Source organism: Meles meles, chromosome 7, assembly GCF_922984935.1.
Source record: "Meles meles chromosome 7, mMelMel3.1 paternal haplotype, whole genome shotgun sequence".
In the NCBI taxonomy this organism is placed as follows: domain Eukaryota; kingdom Metazoa; phylum Chordata; class Mammalia; order Carnivora; family Mustelidae; genus Meles; species Meles meles.
The window spans coordinates 133860385-133878417 of record NC_060072.1 but is presented as its reverse complement, the minus strand read 5'-3'; the positions used below and the strand labels follow the sequence as shown (position 1 = coordinate 133878417).

At 47.3% G+C, this 18033-nt stretch overlaps 1 protein-coding gene across 15 annotated transcripts in view; it reads right to left on the bottom strand.

Moving 5' to 3' along the window:
• The window catches only part of KIAA1217 (KIAA1217 ortholog), a 692194-nt gene that overhangs the window by 131369 nt on the left and 542792 nt on the right, over positions 1 to 18033 (bottom strand). For 14 of the 15 annotated variants that reach the window (XM_046013815.1, XM_046013818.1, XM_046013816.1 and 11 more), the window contains one exon: positions 9336 to 9534. The exons of the other annotated variant lie outside the window; for it this stretch is intronic. In XM_046013815.1, coding sequence (XP_045869771.1) covers positions 9336 to 9534 — 199 coding nt within the window. The remainder of the gene's footprint in view (positions 1 to 9335; positions 9535 to 18033) is intronic. 15 annotated transcript variants of the gene reach the window in all.

The following is an 18033-nucleotide window of genomic DNA, read 5'->3' as shown; positions in this document are numbered from 1 at the left end:
GACTTTCATTTCCTAAACTGGAGGATGGGGTTTGGGAGACGCTAAACAGAAAAGTAGTAACAGAAATTCAATTGGTACCAAAGGTTTTTTAATTTTTCCTTACGATGCTGAGAAACCAAGTCAATGTTTTTCAATTTTTCCTTACGATGCTGAGAAACCAAGTCAATGCACTGTGCAAAGGTTGAAGAGGCTAAAATAAAACCAAACTAAACTAAACAGGAAACCTAACAAACCTTATTGTCCGGTCTTGAAGAAACACTTAAAAGTTTGCGGCAACTGCCATAAGGCTGACTGGGCCCTCAAATGAGAAAAAAATGTAGGAAATTAGGGTGTTCTCGGACCCTGTATGAGCAGCTAGGCGGCCATCACAAAGTCCCACAGACTGGGGAGCTTCACCACACACGTTTATTTTCTCACAGTTCTGGAGGCTGAAGTCTGAGGTCAAGGTCTTGCCAGAGCTGTTACCTTCTGAGACTCCTCTCCTTGACTCACAGATGGTGCCTTCTCCCTGTGCCATTGCACCGTCTTCCTCTATGTCTGTGCGCTTACCTCCTCTTCTTATACGTGGGGGAGGGGAGGGAACGATTCAGCCAACAACAGCCCCTGGGAAAGTGGTTCAGACCAACAAGAAGCTAGAGATCATCATAGTGGTGCCTCACGGCTTGCTGGGCTGGCTGTCATTCTCCAAACCAACTTCTGGATGGAGAGTGAGTCCTGGTGGTCCACACAGAACATCATCTCCAGACGTCAAGGCTGTTTAGCTGCAATTCCCACATCCCAGAGCTAACTCGAGAAATCTGGACAGGAATTCACCAGTTTCTTCGCCCAAGGAGACATATGTCTACCTTGTAGCCATGCAGAACAGGTACCTTCCTGTATTCTTATGCTCTACCTGAAATAGAAGCTGCCAAAAATCTGCTTCCAGATGTCAGAGGGCAGCCCTCTGGAGGCCACTGAGAGAATGACAGCACCAAGCATGGAGGTCTACTTACTTGAGTCTATGACAGAAAGCATCTTAATATTGTTTTCATATTTCATAGAATATTCTTTAAAGGCTGGTGCAAAAAAAAAAGTGTGGGAATTCTTATAGAATTAGAAGAATGTAAAGGGTTATATTTTAAAGGCAGCTTTTAAAGAACAATGAACTTAGCAAGACCCTTCAAGTGTGCAATGAATCTTGCATTTACCAAAAAAGAGCAAGAAAGAGTCAACAGACTTTTACATTGAGCTCATGGCAAGGGAAAACAAAAGAGACAGATTAACTGAATCTTTCCCCCCAAACGTCATTCAGGCAACATCTCTGAACATCTCATCTCTTATTCCAACCAAACCATAGCAAAGCACATCAGAATACATCATCTGAATCCAGATATTCCCAAACACATTCCTGGAGAGAGTACGGAGTAACAGCTCATATTATTAGCACACATTAAAAATCTGGAATTTCGTCTCTATGGGAGTGATGGGAGAGACTCTAAGTCTCATTTGTCATTCAAGCCTTCAACAATGACGTGCCCCTCAAATCTTCCTCTCGGGCTGCAGTTATCCACCCTGACAAGATAATGAGTAGTCAACAGCCAATCACCTAAGAGCCAGGTCAACTATCAAGACTGTATCAGGGGCGCCTGAGTGGCTCAGTGGGTTAAAGCCTCTGCCTTCAGCTCAGGTCATGATCTCAGGGTCCTGGGATCGAGTCCTGCATCGGATTCTCTGCTCAGCAGGGAGCCTGCTTCCCTCTCTCTCTCTCTGCCTACTTGTGATCTCTGTCAAATAAATAAATAAAATCTTAAAAAAAAAAAGACTGTATCAACTCTCCCTGTGTATCACACTAGATCACCAGAAACCTACAGAGTCCAAGAAAATGTGTCTTCTAACAACATGGCTTCATACTAGGTCCTGGGATTTCGAATTTTTACGTAAAGGTGTTGCTATATGAAAAATCTTTTCATGGAACGCCTGGGTGGCTCAGTCGGTTAAGCCACTGCCTTCAGCTCAGGTCATGATCCCAGAGTCTTGGTATCGAGTCCCGCATCCGGATCCTTGCTCAGGGGGAAGCCTGCTTCTCTCTCTGCCTCTGCCTGTGTTTGCTCTCGCTCTCTCTGACAAATAAATAAAATCTTTAAAAAAGAAAAAAAAGAAAAATCTTTCCGTAAAACAACTGTTATTAAATACAACTGTCTATTACATAATATGTCGTCAGTAACATTAAGATGCAGAAGTTCCCATGTCGTTATGCTTTAGACTCTTCCTTCTCGTGAGCTGGTATAAACCTCTTCTTCAATAATGGAATCCATTTGACTCATTACGTTTCCCCTTTTATCTTCTTTTTTTTTGTCTTGGCTGCAATTATGGCAATTATCCCCATCTTAATTTTTCTGGCACACATATTGTGCCCAACTGCTACTTGTGTTAATTCTTGTTTTAATGGTTCTTATATACTTTCATTGTCTTTGAATGAGCCAAATCAAATCTATTTTGGATGTAGAGAGGTATAAATAACAGATAAAGCTTGCCTTACTTTCTCCTGTTGCCTTATGAAACTTGACAAAGGGTTCTTTTTTGAATAAGATTATTTTTTACATTGGAAAAGGAAGCAAAAACATCGTCTAGGTGTCTGGGTTAAGCTGGGGTATCACAGCTGAGACAGAGAGGAGGAAGAGATTTCATACCCGCTTACTGGCAGGTTGAGCTCCTGAAATTGCTTTGGAAATTTAAGGCACCTTTTGAGTTATCAAACTGTATAGCTCTACCTGCAGTAGAAATATTTTATGTTAACTTTACAAGGAGGTGACCTGCAAAAATCCAGGTTTGGCAACACCCCACCTGTATAGGGGGCACAGAAACAGCCGATCCCGAGTCTTCCTCGGGATGCCTCATTGTCACCACCAAACCAACCACAGACCCTGTAGAGTCATGGTGGCAGTGGCCCAGGCTGGGGGTGGGGGTGGGGGGGTGGGGAGCACGGAACTCTGACCCTGAGAAGCAATCCCATCTTCTGTTCACCTCTGTTGATGTTTTTCTTGGTACCAAAGGTTTTTCAATTCTGGATTTTACCTGCATCTTGTCTGCAAAGTACCCTCAAGATATTGAGGAGATGGGGCACCTGGGTGGCTCAGTGGTTTAAAGTCTCTGCCTTCGGCTCTGGTTGTGATCCCAGGGTCCTGGGATCGAGCCCCGCATCGGGCTCTCTGCTCATCGGGGAGCCTGCTTCCTCCTCTCTCTGTCTGCCTCTCTGCCTACCTGTGATCTCTGTCTTTCAAATAAATAAATAAAATCTTTTTTAAAAAAAAGATATTGAGGAGATAAGGGCCTAGATCTCCTCAGGTATCCTACTAAAATGCTTTCTTTGAAATCTGAGAAATCTATTACAGGGTTTCAACCCAGCAGTTAATAGCGAGAGATTCTGAAAGATATCAGATGAACTTTGTTTTTTAAAATAAGCAGAAGAGACACCTGGGTGGCTCAGTTGGTTAAGCATCTGACTTTGGCTCAGGTCATGATCTTGGGGTCCTGGGATCGAATCCTGTATCGGGCTCCTTGCTCTGCGGGGCCTCTGCTTCTCCCTCTGCCCCTCCCCCATGCTTATGTGTGCTCTCTCTCAAATAAATAAATTTAAAACTCTTTTTACAAAAATAAAGGGGCTCCTGGATGCCTCAGTCGATTAAGCATCTGCCTTTGGCTTAGGTCATGAAGGGGGGTGGGGGGATCCCCTGCTCAGCAGGGAGCCTGTTTCTCCCTCTCCCCGGCCCTCCCCCTGCTTGTGCTCTCTCTCTCTCTCTGTCAAATAAATAAATAAAATAAGCACAAACAAACCACGCATCTACACAGGGATCTTTTACAGGAACGTTCTTTCTCATGGGTAAAATGAGAGCCAAGAGGGTAAACTTGGGTAAGTGTACTTACTCCCTTCTTTCGGAAAACCTCATGCATGAAAACCTAAGCTTATAAAGGAAAATTCAGAGTGGTTACTTGCATGGCAAAACTATGCTTCACTATACCAGAGGATTTCTAGAATAGTCCTTTCAGTGGCTAATTCCCAGCCCCAAATCCATTTTCCCCCCCTTAGCTTAAAGACTGATAGGTTTACGAAAAGCTACCTTTCGTCACCTTCACTACCCGGAGTGCAAACAAACTAAGAGACAATCCTTTTGACTCACTCTAGCCCAATTAAGCACTCAAGGACTTCTGTTGTATAGAGGAGATTTCTTCATCCTTCCTTCCTTTTTCCCCTGCCCGCCCCCATGCCCCCTGGTCTATTTAATGCTTTTACTGTGCGTGTGTGAGTTTAGCATAGCCCATTTTCAAGTAAAATCTTATATAAAAGTGCAGCATTTCGTGAGGGAACTCCACAGAACGCTAAAGTTCTGAGAAACACAGTTGAAAAACCGGATCTTCGGTCCTTCTCCAGGTCACTGCCAAGTCTCTAGAAGTCATGGGTTTGTACCCACCGGTGTTTGTATTTTCTTGAAACAGAAAGAACAGGTGGAACTACATTTTCAACAAATATAGGAAATCAGTTCCTCTGGATCAGGCAGGCTTCAGCTGCAGGGCCTGAACTGACTCGGGCTAATTTAAGCAAAAACGGATTTACTAAACGGCTTGCCGGATCATCGGCTTGCCGGATCATCGGCTTGCCGGATCATCGGGCTGACTTTTCACCACAGAACTGGGACACCAAAGAACCAGTTTGACAAGGAGGAGGCTTCCTGCCCAGCGGCCACCCTCTACCCCTCCCCCCTCCACCCCTCCCCGACGCCTGTGACTCCAAAGCCTTGCTGCCTTGAGCAGGAAGCTACTCCTAGGGTCAGAGACTCAGGCCCCATTTGTGCCCCCCCCCCCCCGCACCAGAAAAATGGGTGCATTGTACTTTGACTCTCAACGCTAGCTTCCGTGACTACACCCTGGGACAATGACAAATGACAAATCCAAAAGCCTCCGCAAATGCCTCGATCCCTACTTTTGGAAACCAGAGTATTGGATATTCTAGAACAACTCTGCATTCCAGCCCCAGAAGTGAAGGAAGACTCACTAGAAGGTCGCAGTGGGCAATGCCAGTCAGTCACCAGACTGTCCACTTAGTTCCATGTTAGAGACAATACTCTTCTGGGGTCGCACCCTAAAGAGATCAGGAATGTGCCCCAAACCTCTTGACCTGCTACAAAACTCTCTTCTGTAAATTTTTGTTTTTATATGACATTTCAATCACTCCTGGTGCTTAGGAAAACACATTTCATAAATGTTACACTTATTCAGTAAGTTTCTTTTCATTTGTCTGAAATTTATTTCTAACTATCCAAGGGCTAAGGCTTTGTGCTCAAATCATCGAGTACCCAAATGCGAGTCTCAGCGTCTCTGTCCCAACCCTTCCTGACTTTCCACTTTGCAGACGGGGGTGGTTTCCTCAATCCTTTGCTGGAACCTCCTCCTCAGTCTTGTGCACAGAAGGGGAGGTCCTAGCCAGCATGAACTTTCCGTCCCTCCCCTCAAATCATTCTCAGAGAATGATCCCCCTCCCTGTTACCATTCTGGAATAAAAGAACAGACACGGAGATGCTCGGTGATTCACACACACCGAGAAAATTCTCCCTCAATTAGTCTAAAATCCTCCCGAGCCACTTAAAATCATTCTTGTTTGTGGAGGCTGAGTCTTGCGGAGGCAATCTGTTCCAGAAACGGCACCCCCTCTGGCTGCCGGGCTGGTTTGGGAGGTCTCTTTCCTAAAGTTAAGTGTTGAGAATCCGGTCAACAAAGGCATCTGGCGGCAGCGAGGAGGAAGCCACTACTGCTGCTCTTGTTTGCACAGGAGTTTGATTTTCAAATTCCTGAGGGCACACAGAAGGGTGGGAACATTTTGTGGCTACCCTTTCCCCAAAGCCAACTGTGGAGCAGCCAGACCCCAGCCCCTGCTCCTGGTCGTGTTCCAGACAGGCATTTCGAAGATGGCCATGATGAAAAGCAAACGACTCCATCATTAAGACCCAGACCTAATATCAGCGGGACATTTTTTTTTTTCCCCATGGAAATGATCTCTTAAAACCAAACTCTACTGCAAAGCGGTTTTGACTTTATTTTGCAGACTTCCTCTCGCTTTCTCTTTTCTGAAGCGAGAGGGAACGAGAAGCAGTATCGGTTCCATCAAGAAAGATTTCTTCTGGGCTCTGGATGGGTCGTGGGGGCGGGGAAACCACCACGGCGGGAGTGAGCATACCGAGGGGCACATCGTCGGGACCTGGCTATGTGAGGAGTCAGAGACCCCAAACGCATTTCTCTCTTTGCCTTTCTGCTTTCGTAAATCTCCAAGAGTGGCTAACTTTGCCCTGGCCATGGGAAAGGACTTGTGGGTTTTGCTGTCATTTGGCCATGCCTGCGGTCCCAGAGTCCCCTCCCGGACGGGCAGCTCACATCCTGCATGCAGGGACAGTGTAACACAGACACCAATGAGGTCTAACGTCTCTGTGCTGAACAATGAACGCCTTGTGCCCTCCACCCCCACAGCCTTCTCTCTCCTCCACGTTTTCTGAAAGCCTCTGCGACATGCGACACGCACCATGCCCAGCCTTCGCGGGCTCCTCACACCCCGTAAATATGCTAAAGTAAGAGGACGGAGGAATTAGTCAGGTGGAAACGTGATTAAGCAGGCAGGTTTATCTCCAGGCACAGGCTGCCTGAAGTGAGAGCAGGTTTCCTCCCCGCCGGGGAGCGAGAGTGGTTTCAAGGTGCTGGGCGGTCTCGGCCCTACTCTCCCGGTGTCCAGGCCTCCTCCCGGTGCTGCCCGAGCTGGGGGAGTCCTTGTCTCCCGAGGCTCCTCGTGCCCGTGTAGAAGCTCAGCCTCACTCCGGCCTCTGAGGCCGCAGACCCTACAGACGCGTGGACTGCTCCTGGAGTGACAAAGGGGACAGCCACTGGCATGAGGAAGAGGGGAGCCCCCTCTCAGGGCAAAAACCGAAAGGGCCTCCCGAAAGTGAGTCATCAAGCCAAACAGTATTTTCAGGTGAGATTTTTAAAGTGCAGAATTCATGCCAAAAATCCATCATGAACAGACTATGAGAGTTTTAAATAAAGACAGGATCAACAGAGCTTTCGGGGCAGATCTTAAAATTCTGCAGAGGACTATAAAGTGACAGTGTCCAGATCCCAAACGTTATGCGGGGCTTCCAAATGGCAGCGACAAGGGGTCTGCCGGAGGTCGCAGCTCAGTCCCCCCATCTGTGGCCTCTGGGGCAGGTAGACTCATAGCTGTGCTATGAGTGGGGGACTCCCACCGTTCCAGGTTCTGGGCTCTCTAGGGAGCCTGCCCTTCCCCAGGGCCTGCCTGTGCGTATTAAATAAACACACGCATACTCAGGATTTTCCGGAACACAAAGCGGAGCAAGGCCCTTGGCAGGGAGACTGTGTTTAGACTCTCCCTGGCTCACATTTTCCTGTTTATTTCCCATCCCGGCTCAACTGAATTACGCCACAAGGCCAGGTGCAGCTAGGAGGACGTTCCCACACTGGCCACAAAGAGGCGGTCAAGGGCAGCGCCAACCCCTCTGGTCCCACCTCAGCCCCCTTTCTCCAACCATGGATCCTCCGGCCTGGGGGCAAACTTCTCATTCCCCCCCTCTCTGCTCACCGCCTTCCTTCCTTTCTACCCAAGAGTTGCAAAAATCACAGGCCAAAAAGTACGTCGCGGAGCTAGAAGAATAAACACCTCGGATACGTTTTTAAATCTGCCGTGACCCTGAGCGCGCCAGAACTTGCACACCTGGCTGTGCTCAGTAAAACTCAAGAGCTTTGCAGAAGCGCAGGCAGCCGCTTGGTGAGAAAACAGCAGCCACTCTCAGCAATTCCGAGGGCAGGGCTGTCACCGGCGCCCGCAGCCTCTGCGCCCCAGGCTGCTTCCAGAATGCTGCCAGGATCTACTTGGACTGCCCGCCACGTTTGGCTGCTGGAGGAAACTCCTGCCAGGCAGGACAAAAGAGCCATTATCTCAGGCTCCGCATTCCCCAGGTAACTCAGGTACAGAGGAAGGCACCTGGGCATTTATTCTTATCTTCATTTTATTTTGCAAAGCACGAGCTATCTTTCCAGGGACCTGAAGCTCCCTCATTTCCTGCAAAGCACAAAGGACACATTCCACTCCTGGACTGGCTCCTGCTCCCTCAAGCTGACTGGGGCAAAGAGAGCACAGAGCTCTGGAATCCAGATGCAATGCCCCAACCCCCGGGGCTGGTGTGGAAGCCTGTGTCCTCTTGACCCTGTCCTGGCCCAGGATGTTCCTTGGGTGTATCACACCCCTGTGCGTCCCACTCCTTCAGTTGGGCAGGAGACGAAGAGAAACTGGAGGCCCCTTCTGCCATCGAACTATGTGACCTCTCCCCCAAAATAAAAACAAAAACAACCCCCCCCAACCCAAAAAACAAGAAAGGAAAAGAAAAAGCAGATTCCTCTGCGGGTTTCTTCTCTCCTTTGCAAAATGAGGACCCTGGATTATTAACCTAAAAGGATCTATATAAAACTTAATGTTAAAATGTCACACCGATAATACAAATAATAATAGTTTGGGGTCTTGTGGTTGTTGTTTTTTGTTTTGTTTTTTTCCTTTCCTTAAGGCCAGCTAGGAGAATGTTTGCAACCAGTCTTCTTGTCATCTGCAACCAAGGGAGCAAAATCAGCCTTCTTTCCCCAAAGCGTTCACTGCTCTCGTCCCCTTCAAGCAAGACTTTTGCCTGGTTTCATGTGGCGTCTTTGCACTGTCTTCTGCTGGGGCCAGACCCCGAAGCCTCTTGTGGGTTGATCCCGTTCCTGTTCCCTCCTACCCCGTGATCCCATCTATCTACAAAAACAAGTACTGGTCTGGAACCTTGAAACAGCAGGTTGAGCTTATGAAATCAGCAGAGAGGTCTAAATCCTTACGATCTGTACATTTTGTTAAAGGGCCCAAACATTTTTTTAAAAGAGCAAAGCACACAGAAACCGAATTTCCAACGTAAAAAAAAAAAAAAGCAAATGGTAAGTGGTAAAGACAGAACAACAGAATCCTTCCACTTTCTTTAAAAGCTTGTTGAAAGGCAAAGCTGTAGCAAATTGCACACCAAGACCTCTGTCCTTCCGTGGGTGGTGGGAAGAACCCTGTGTTTATGGTTTTCACTAACAGGCGCGCGGCCCCGCCCCAAAGACGGTTTGGACTTATTGTTTCTTCAGCTCAATGTTCATTCAGTCAAGTTTCTCAGGACTTGTGTTCTCACAAACAAGATCCAATGAACATTTGGATGCTGGGTATGGGTTTAGAAGTATAAAAAGACACACATGCAGTAAAAAAACAGCCATCAAAAACTACCCTCTGAGCTTACCCAGAGATCTTTCTTTCGTCTGGTTGGTCGACCTCACCACTGGAAGGCTTGCTCGAGTTCGGCTGCCTCTGGAAAAGGGACTTGGAGCTTCTCCCTCAGACATGGCTTCCAAAGAATCACCAGACGTCTCTGATAAATGCTCAACCGGGTCGCCCAGATTGGGAGGTTGGGGACTATGAGACAGCTTGGGACTTCTTGTCTGCAAAAGGCATGTGAAAGAAAAGAGAAAAATAAATGACTCTGAATTATGCTGAAAATATTTTCAATGCCATCAAGGTCCGCAGAGCTGGGAAAACAATATGGCAGGGAAAAAATCCGTTAGAAGGACTGGACACAGGAAACTGAAGATCCAGTGGGCAAAGTTTCAGTTGTGGAAGTTCCTGGAAAAAAACCAACCAAACAACCAACCAACCCGTGTTGTCCGGGAGTATTCTAATAAGATTTTTATCACTGAGCATCTACAGTACAAATTCCAGCTTGAACAAGCGATTGCAGAAAAGCCACATCATAGGAAAGAATGATGGCAAATCAATTCCTTCGGCCCACACATTTTAATGGTTGTTATGACAACAGACGGGATTGTGCACATTTATGTATACTTAAATGGATAAGGCACTCACACCACAGAAAACTGAACACAATTGGTTCTTCCAAGTCTTCCATCAAGACTGTTTCCCAAATCAGTAAAGCTAAGATTGTGAGGGAGACATTTATATCACAGTTGGATATCTTCCACTGAGTCAGAAATCCCGTAGGTCAGATGATGTCGAGCTTTCGTTCTTACCTACCTCGCCAATCAGCAGAAAGCATCTAGAATAACTTATGCACACACAGCACGTAACTGAATTCTTAAGTTATCTATGCTGTGACGGCAGGAAATTTCATGTGTAAAATGCTCATGATCTATTAGTCAAGGACATTCCTTGAACATGGACCAGGGGTGGAACAGTGTGGGAGACGAAGAAGAACAGACAACAGGTTGCCTGATGTCAAAGCGTTTCAGAACTGATTGGTGCAATTACTCAAGGGCACAAAATAACACAGATCAGTGGTAATGAAGTGTACGGTAGGAACCGTGAGGTACAGCCACTGATCCTTCCAACAGACACAGACTGAGGACCTACTATGTTCCAGGCGTTGTGCTAGGTACTGGGGACAAAATAATGCAATAACAGGCATAGCCTTGTCCTCCTGGTGTTCACAGTCTACTCGGGACCAACACCGAGGACAAAGTAAAGGTGCACTGAGACGGTGTTAACTCCGACTAGCAGGGGTGGGGTGCTTGAGTGCAGAAGTCGGGGATTAGACCGAAGGAACCCATTATCTCAGCTCTCCCCTCTCACGCTGCCCACCGTGACAGGCATTACCGGATCCCGGGCGCCTACTGGAAGGCAGACTGATCGCAATGAATCAGGCAGGTGAGTTTTCTCTTCCTAAGATGCCAAAGGCACTGAGGGGCCGGTGCTGGGCTACAGGCAGTCCACAGCAGCCAGATTTTCCATTTGTTTGCATTCCTTCGTTTCCTTTAAGCCTTCCTAAGGAGGCCACTGCATTTTGAAACGAAGCACCAACTAACTCTCAAGGCAGGAGCAGCTTCTCGGGTGTGCAACCTATGCCTGTGGCTGTATTGAATTTTTATTTATTTATTTATTTATTTATTTATTTATTAGAGACAGAGAGAGAGAGCAAGAGTACGAGGATTTAGAGGGGCGTGTTCTGAGAGGGGAAGGAGGTGAGAGGGAGGAGAGAGGGAAGGAGGGAGACAGAGGGAGGAGAGAGGGAAGGAGGGAGACAGAGAGAGAGAGAGAGAGAGAGAAGAGAATTTAAGCAGACTCTCATGGAGTCTGATGCAGGGCTTGATCTCATGACCCTGAGATGATGACCTGAGCCGAGATCAAGATTTGGACGCTTAATCAACCGAGCCACCCAGGTGCCCCTGTCTTGAAATTCTTAATGATTTCTGGAACAAGGCACACTGAAAAATACATAGCCTGATACACCCGGGAACCCTACTGACGGCAGAATGATGAGCTTTTTTCCCCTCTCTCTTGCTAAACAAGGAGACCCCTTTTGGCAGGGGGATTATCGCATCACCTACACTGCCTGCCGCTCTTGGTTACACCGTTCAGGGCCTTCCCAAGGAGGAAAACCAGGAAAGGGTCCGCACGCAGGTCCGCGCACTCCCTGAAGTGTGAGCTGTCGCGGAGAGGAGTGACCTGGGTGTTTCACAACAAACTCTCAGCTCGGATTACCTGCCAGACGGGACACCCATTAACAGTTAAATTGTCTCCTTGAGTTAATTTTTCTGTGCAAGCCCCCCAAAGTGGCTGATTCCCAGATTTATTTTTCATTAATCCGCTTCTGTAATAGACTGGGATCTGGCTTTGGCACTCAGCGAGCATATTCCTTGACTAGAAAAATCCTTCCATGCCCTGGCTAGCCCATGGAGATCTAGATAAAGTCATAGGGTCTTCAGTGAAGAAGGTATCTGCTTGTTACGCTCAGCAGAATATCCAGGGAAGATGTCTTCATTCTGACTTAAAAACAACAAAAAAAGACGACGCACTCAGTTTAGCAAAATAGCCAAGAGATAATATTACTTTAAGCAACAGGACCACGTTCCTGGCCTCTGCCGTTTTGGTCATCTCTGCAGCCCACGGCAGAGAGGAAACATTTGATGACTTGTCATTTTCCATTGCAAAAGGCAATAATCCTTGAAGAGAGTCAGAATCAAATTTGTTTCTCGTTCAGGGTCACCGTGGTGGTAATATGTATAAAAATAGAGTTGTAAGGGCTAATCTTTTTTTTTTAAACTTCCTGTACACAGTCACTTAGTTCCAAATATAAATTCCCCCTCTCTTTTTCTGTGTCATTCACTTTCCCCCTGCAAACTGTCATTGCGGATTCGCAGTCTCCTCACAGGGTCCCCTCCCCTGATGCCAGCTCTCGCTGCACAGACATCATATAGTGCAGAGGAGACAATGCAAATTGCTGATACTAATGAATGTCGGCTACCCTGGGATTTGCTGTATGACAAAAGGCAAAAGGCATTTGGAACAGGGACTCTGCGCTCAGCACAGTGCTAGGCTCCTGGGGTTAGAAGTGCTGCACGGGGTTCTTGAGCTCCTAAGGCACTGAAAGCATATTTGGGGGCCAAGGATAACATATTCATTAACAGCAGGACGAGAGGAGCTAAGAGGTGTGGCAGGGTGTCTGCAGAAGGGGTCTGGGGGCAGGACTGCTGGTACTGGAGGGTGGATAGGGTTGGGGCAGGGAGGGGGAGAACATGCGTGAACTGAACCAAGTCACACACCCTCGTTCTCAGGTGTCTGTGCCCTGGGGGTCACCCAGGAGGAGAACGTGGGACACCTGCTGGCCTCTCAAGGGACATTTCCCCCGTCTCTCTCTCAGCTGAGCCCACAGATTCATGGTTCAAACCAGCAGAGTACCGAGCTGTCTCTTTCTAGGAGGCAACCTCGGGGCAAGGTTTTGCCTCCTGCTACCCTCTTCAGCAACACCAAATACGTGAAAAAGCGTCACTTTTATCCGACCTGACGCTCCGCCATCTTTGAAAGAGTTCCGCCCCCAAGTTCCTCCTCCCTGTGGAATTCATTCCTCCCTGCCCACCTGGATAAGCCCCCGAAGAGCCATGTCCTATATGGCGGAGGCGGGGGGAGGGGGCATACACGGCAGCTATGTGGGGACACTCCTGCTTTTGCACCTGTTGTCCTAGGGTCATTCTGGAGAAACCCCCTTTCACCCTCAAGCGTGTATGGGTTTGCGCGGTAAGCGCTGTCACCCACGCACAACCCAGTCACAGCTGACTGGACCAAGCAGTAGCCACACTGATCTTGACCGGACCCAGTATATTCTCTCCCCAAGAAATGGAGACCTGGGACAGAGAAGCGATTTCATTCATGTGAGGTCATAGGAAGTCGTGGCTGATAGGGACAGGGAACAGGAAACAGAATACAGAAAAGGGGCAGATCTGTTCAGGAAAACAGAGATGAGAGACCCCTATGACCCAAAGGGTGGAGAGCAGCTATCTGGGCACCCCTGGGTCCTGATTCCGGCACACGGGGGGGACTTTCCCATTAATTCCTTCCAATTAATTCCATTTGGTTTGAGATGACTTTGTGCCTTATAAGCAAGCTATCATGGACACAGACCAACTCTAACAGCTCCCAGCCTTGGGCAGTTAACACACTGTCACATTTAAAATATTAGCATGATAATACATGCATTTCACCGATGAAACTCTCTTTAAAAAACGATGGGGGAGGTTATGACGTAGGGTTATTACAATGGTATTTTGTGAAGTTGGGGGCACCCAAATATGTCCTCTCTACTGAAATTTTTACTGTGTATAGTATCATTATTAAGCGAGAAAGGAGATTATTTTAACAAAAAAGAGGGATGGGATACTCACATAATCTCAGGTTTGGCCTAATAAAAAAGTCTTCACATTGGGAGCTACTCTCATTTTGGCTCAGGTGAAGCCTTTTCTCCGTCAGGCACTGTCTGCGCCATGGCATTTGGAGCCTTTGACCCAAGCTGCTGAGCGGAGAGCTGACCCTCACGGGGAAGAAACATGGAGGCGTGAATTGGGGAAATTCTACATGAGTCATAGGAGTGGGACTCGAGGGCTTGGAAGGCTGGATTACCCTCTGTGCTTCATGGGGACCCGGGATACCAATCCATCTCCCTCTGTTTCCGTCACAACTTTCTAGAAGTTTTCCCCAAGTCCCCAGGCGACCTCCAAACCTTCAAACCCAAACAGGAATTCCTCTGGGGTCCTGCACCCCAAGGAATGGTTTGTGTAAACCACACCACCTGAACTCCCCTCACCCTTTCTAGTCGTCCCTTCTTCAAAGAGGGCTTTCTATCTCCAAGAGATGCTGGGGTAACAGGCCTCATGCAGGTCTCCCCTTGGCTTCATCTGTAACACGGGCAGACTGGTCCTTGAGGAAGGTTCTCCTCCTAGCGAAGGGATGAGGGGAGAGCGAGCCAGAACGAAGGAACCGATGCCTGCCGCACCATGATTGACCTACGGGATTCTCATTTACACCTCACCGCCACTCATGACCCTGGTCACCACCGAGAACACAAACCGTTTAAGAAACCTGCCTGAAATACTAGCGAGTGAAGGAACCGGGACCAGATCTCAAGGATTCCAGAGCTGACAGTCAGTGCTAAAGACATTTAACGGGGAGTCTGGAGATGCTGGCTCTAGTTAAGCTTCGACCGAAAGGTGGGAAACGCAGAGCCTCCCCGAGTCCTAGTTTCTCGTCTGTAAGACCAGAGAGATTGAACTAGCTGGTCGTTAGTAAAGTGGTAAAGTCATTGAACTGGGCGTCTAAGGACAAAGGATTAAGATTTCATAACTTCCACATACACACCACCCAACGAAGGAAAAAACCACATCACCCAGAAGAATTTCGTTTATTATTTCTTTCAAATTATTTACCTTACTGCACTTGCTGGACAGAAATACGCAGCTTCGCTAGAGCACGAGGATCGAGGTTTCTACACTTACATCCTCAAGCGCATACCACACAGTTGACCGGCATTAATTTTTTAGAAGACTGCCATACTTGCATTTTACCATCATGAACCAATATTTGCTGAAATGTTCACCACGAGCATTATGCTGTGCTAGGAGGTCAAATTTACTCTCATTCTTCGCAATGTTGCTGTATTTGGGGACCAAAGCCAAAGGAAAAGGAAGTTTAAGCTATAGGTACTCATGGTGAGTTTCCATTCCCATTTTTCGGACCCCTTAAAGTCAAAATTGAAATGCTGAGATCCAAAAAAAAATGAAGCCTGCAAACATAGCTTTACGTCATATGTTAGTCGTCAGGGACCGTGAGGTGTCTGGTTACTTGGGCTAGACACTTCACTTCAAATTCTGTTATCTTTTGAAAACAAAACTCAGCATTGCCTTACTGAAGTTTTGCATCATTCTAATTAATGCTCAATTTCCACAGAGAATTCGGAGATAGGACGCTTCTCACATGCAAACGTATTTGGGGTGACTCATTATCCTAATACAGTTGACTCTTTTTTCCTTAAAGATTTTTATTTGTGTGTGTGAGAGAGACGGAGGGCACAAGCAGGGGGAGCAGCAGGGAGAGGAAGAACCAGGCTCCGGGCTGAGAAAGGAGCCTGACGCAAGGCTCGAACCCAGGACCCCGGGATCATAACCTGAGCCGAAGGCAGACCCACTTTACACCGGGAGTTTTTTGATGAATGTAGTACAGGGCTGTAAGTGTATTTTCTTGTCCTTCTGATTTCCTTAATAACATTTTTTTTTTCTCCAGCTTTCTGTATCTTAAGAATAAAGTATGTAACACATATAACACACAGAGTATGTGTTATTCAACTGCTTATGTTATCGGCAAGGCTTCCAGTCAATAGTGGGCTCTTAGTGCTTAGGTTCTGGGGGAGTCAAAAGTTACACATGCATTTGTGGTTGTGCGGGGGTTGGTGCCCCCAAAGCCTGCGTTGTTCAAGGATTAACCGTACTCGTTAACTGACAGGGTTAATTTAGTCATGACATTCAGATATTTTAGTCCCATTTCTTGTACTCAGGAAGCTTTCAACTCAAACTGAGTTAAAATTCTGCCTTCAACTGAAGAGAACTTTCTAGTCCTTCGGTACTCTTGTGAAAGACTCAAGGAGCAAAATACTAGAAGTTAACAACCAGGGATCATCCCCGGACTTCTGTTTACTCCACCATCCGGCCTCCACAGTGGCCTCAGGAGAATTAAGAATTGTCACTAAGTAAAGCTGAAGTGTCTCCTTTGCTTAGAGCCCTTTCTATACACCACAGTGTGGTCCCTTGCCTCCCTTCTTTGCTTCCCCTTGTTTCCAAGTTGTTTTCTCTTCTTTCATTTAAGTAATATCTATGTCCAACCCACAACACTGAGATTAAGAGTCACAGATCGCACTGATTGAGCTGGCCAGGCGCCCCTCCTTGTTTCCAAATTCTAAGGCCTCTGCGGGGTTTGGGCCTGGCGATGGGGAGAATGACAAGAGCTCTCCTGGGCGTATCTGACTTCCTCCTGCCCACGTCCTTACATAAACCCACCCCAGTGGCCGCATCTGTCTAGGCTGACATCCTCTCCCTTCAGGTGGCCCACCTGCCACTCTCACCTGAGCCCGGGGCCCACGGCCAGGTACATTTCAGCAGCAGCAGGCCCTGGGCTCCGCAAGGCTCCTTGGCTCCTTCCCACCACATCTGTGGCAGATGGCCAGAGAAGCAAAACCCAAGCCGCTCTCTCCTTAGGGTCAATTTCATGCTGATGGCCAACTGGGGGAATACACAGAAGACATCCACTATTCTAGAACATGACAGGTGGATGTGAGCACTAGTACACAAACATAAGAATGAAATGCTTGGTTTTATAACAGTGGTGTTAAAGACTTAGACGAGAAGTCAGCTTCTATTTTTAATAAAAAGCCTGACTGCAAGCAGTGCATGGTCCTGATGTGAGTACAAAGACACACAATGGACTGTTGAGTGTGTATCTGTGTCCCAGGCAAAAGTGTGCAGACACACACCAGCTTTGCCCCTACACCTGGGTGGCTCAGTGGGTTAAAGCCTCTGCCTTCGGCTTAGGTCATGATCTCAGGGTCCTGGGATCGAGCCCCGTATCGGGCTCTCTGCTCAGCGGGGAGCCTGCTTCCTCCTCTCTCTCTGATTGCCTCTCTGCCTACCTGTGATCTCGGTCAAGTAAATAAATAAATCTTAAAAAAAAAAAAAAAAGAACTCCTGGGCCTTATAACCCGAAAGACAGATCCGCCCAAACCCCACTTTTTTTTTTCCATTTTATTTATTTTTTCAGCGTAACAGTATTCATTGTTTTTGCACAACACCCAGTGCTCCATGCAAAAAGGGCCCTCCCTATTACCCACCACCTGTTCCCCCAACCTCCCACCCCTGACCCTTCAAAACCCTCAGGTTGTTTTTCAGAGTCCATAGTCTCTTATGGTTCGCCTCCCCTTCCAAATTTTTTTTTTTTAATAAACATATAATGTATTTTTATCCCCAGGGGTACAGGTCTGTGATTCGCCAGGTTTACACACTTCACAGCACTCACGATAGCACTCCCCCTCTCCCAATCCCACCTCCCCCTAGCAACCCCCAGTTTGTTTTGTGAGATTAAGAGTCATTGATGGTTTGTCTCCCTCCCAATCCCATCTTGTTTCATTTATTCTTCTCCTATCCCCATAACCCCCCATGTTGCTTCTCCATGCCCTCATATCAGGGAGATCATATGATAGTTGTCTTTCTCCGATTGACTTATTTCACTAAGCATGATACGCTCTAGTTCCATCCACGTCGTCGCAAATGGCAAGATTTCATTTCTTTTGATGGCTGCATAGTATTCCATTGTGTATATATACCACATCTTCTTTATCCATTCATCTGTTGATGGACATCTAGGTTCTTTCCATAGTTTGGCTATTGTAGACATTGCTGCTATAAACATTCGGGTACACGTGCCCCTTCGGATCACTATGTTTGTATCTTTAGGGTAAATACCCAGTAGTGCAATTGCTGGGTCATAGGGTAGTTCTATTTTCAACATTTTGAGGAACCTCCATGCTGTTTTCCAGAGTGGTTGCACCAGCTTGCATTCCCACCAACAGTGGAGGAGGGTTCCCCTTTCTCCACATCCTCGCCAGCATCTGT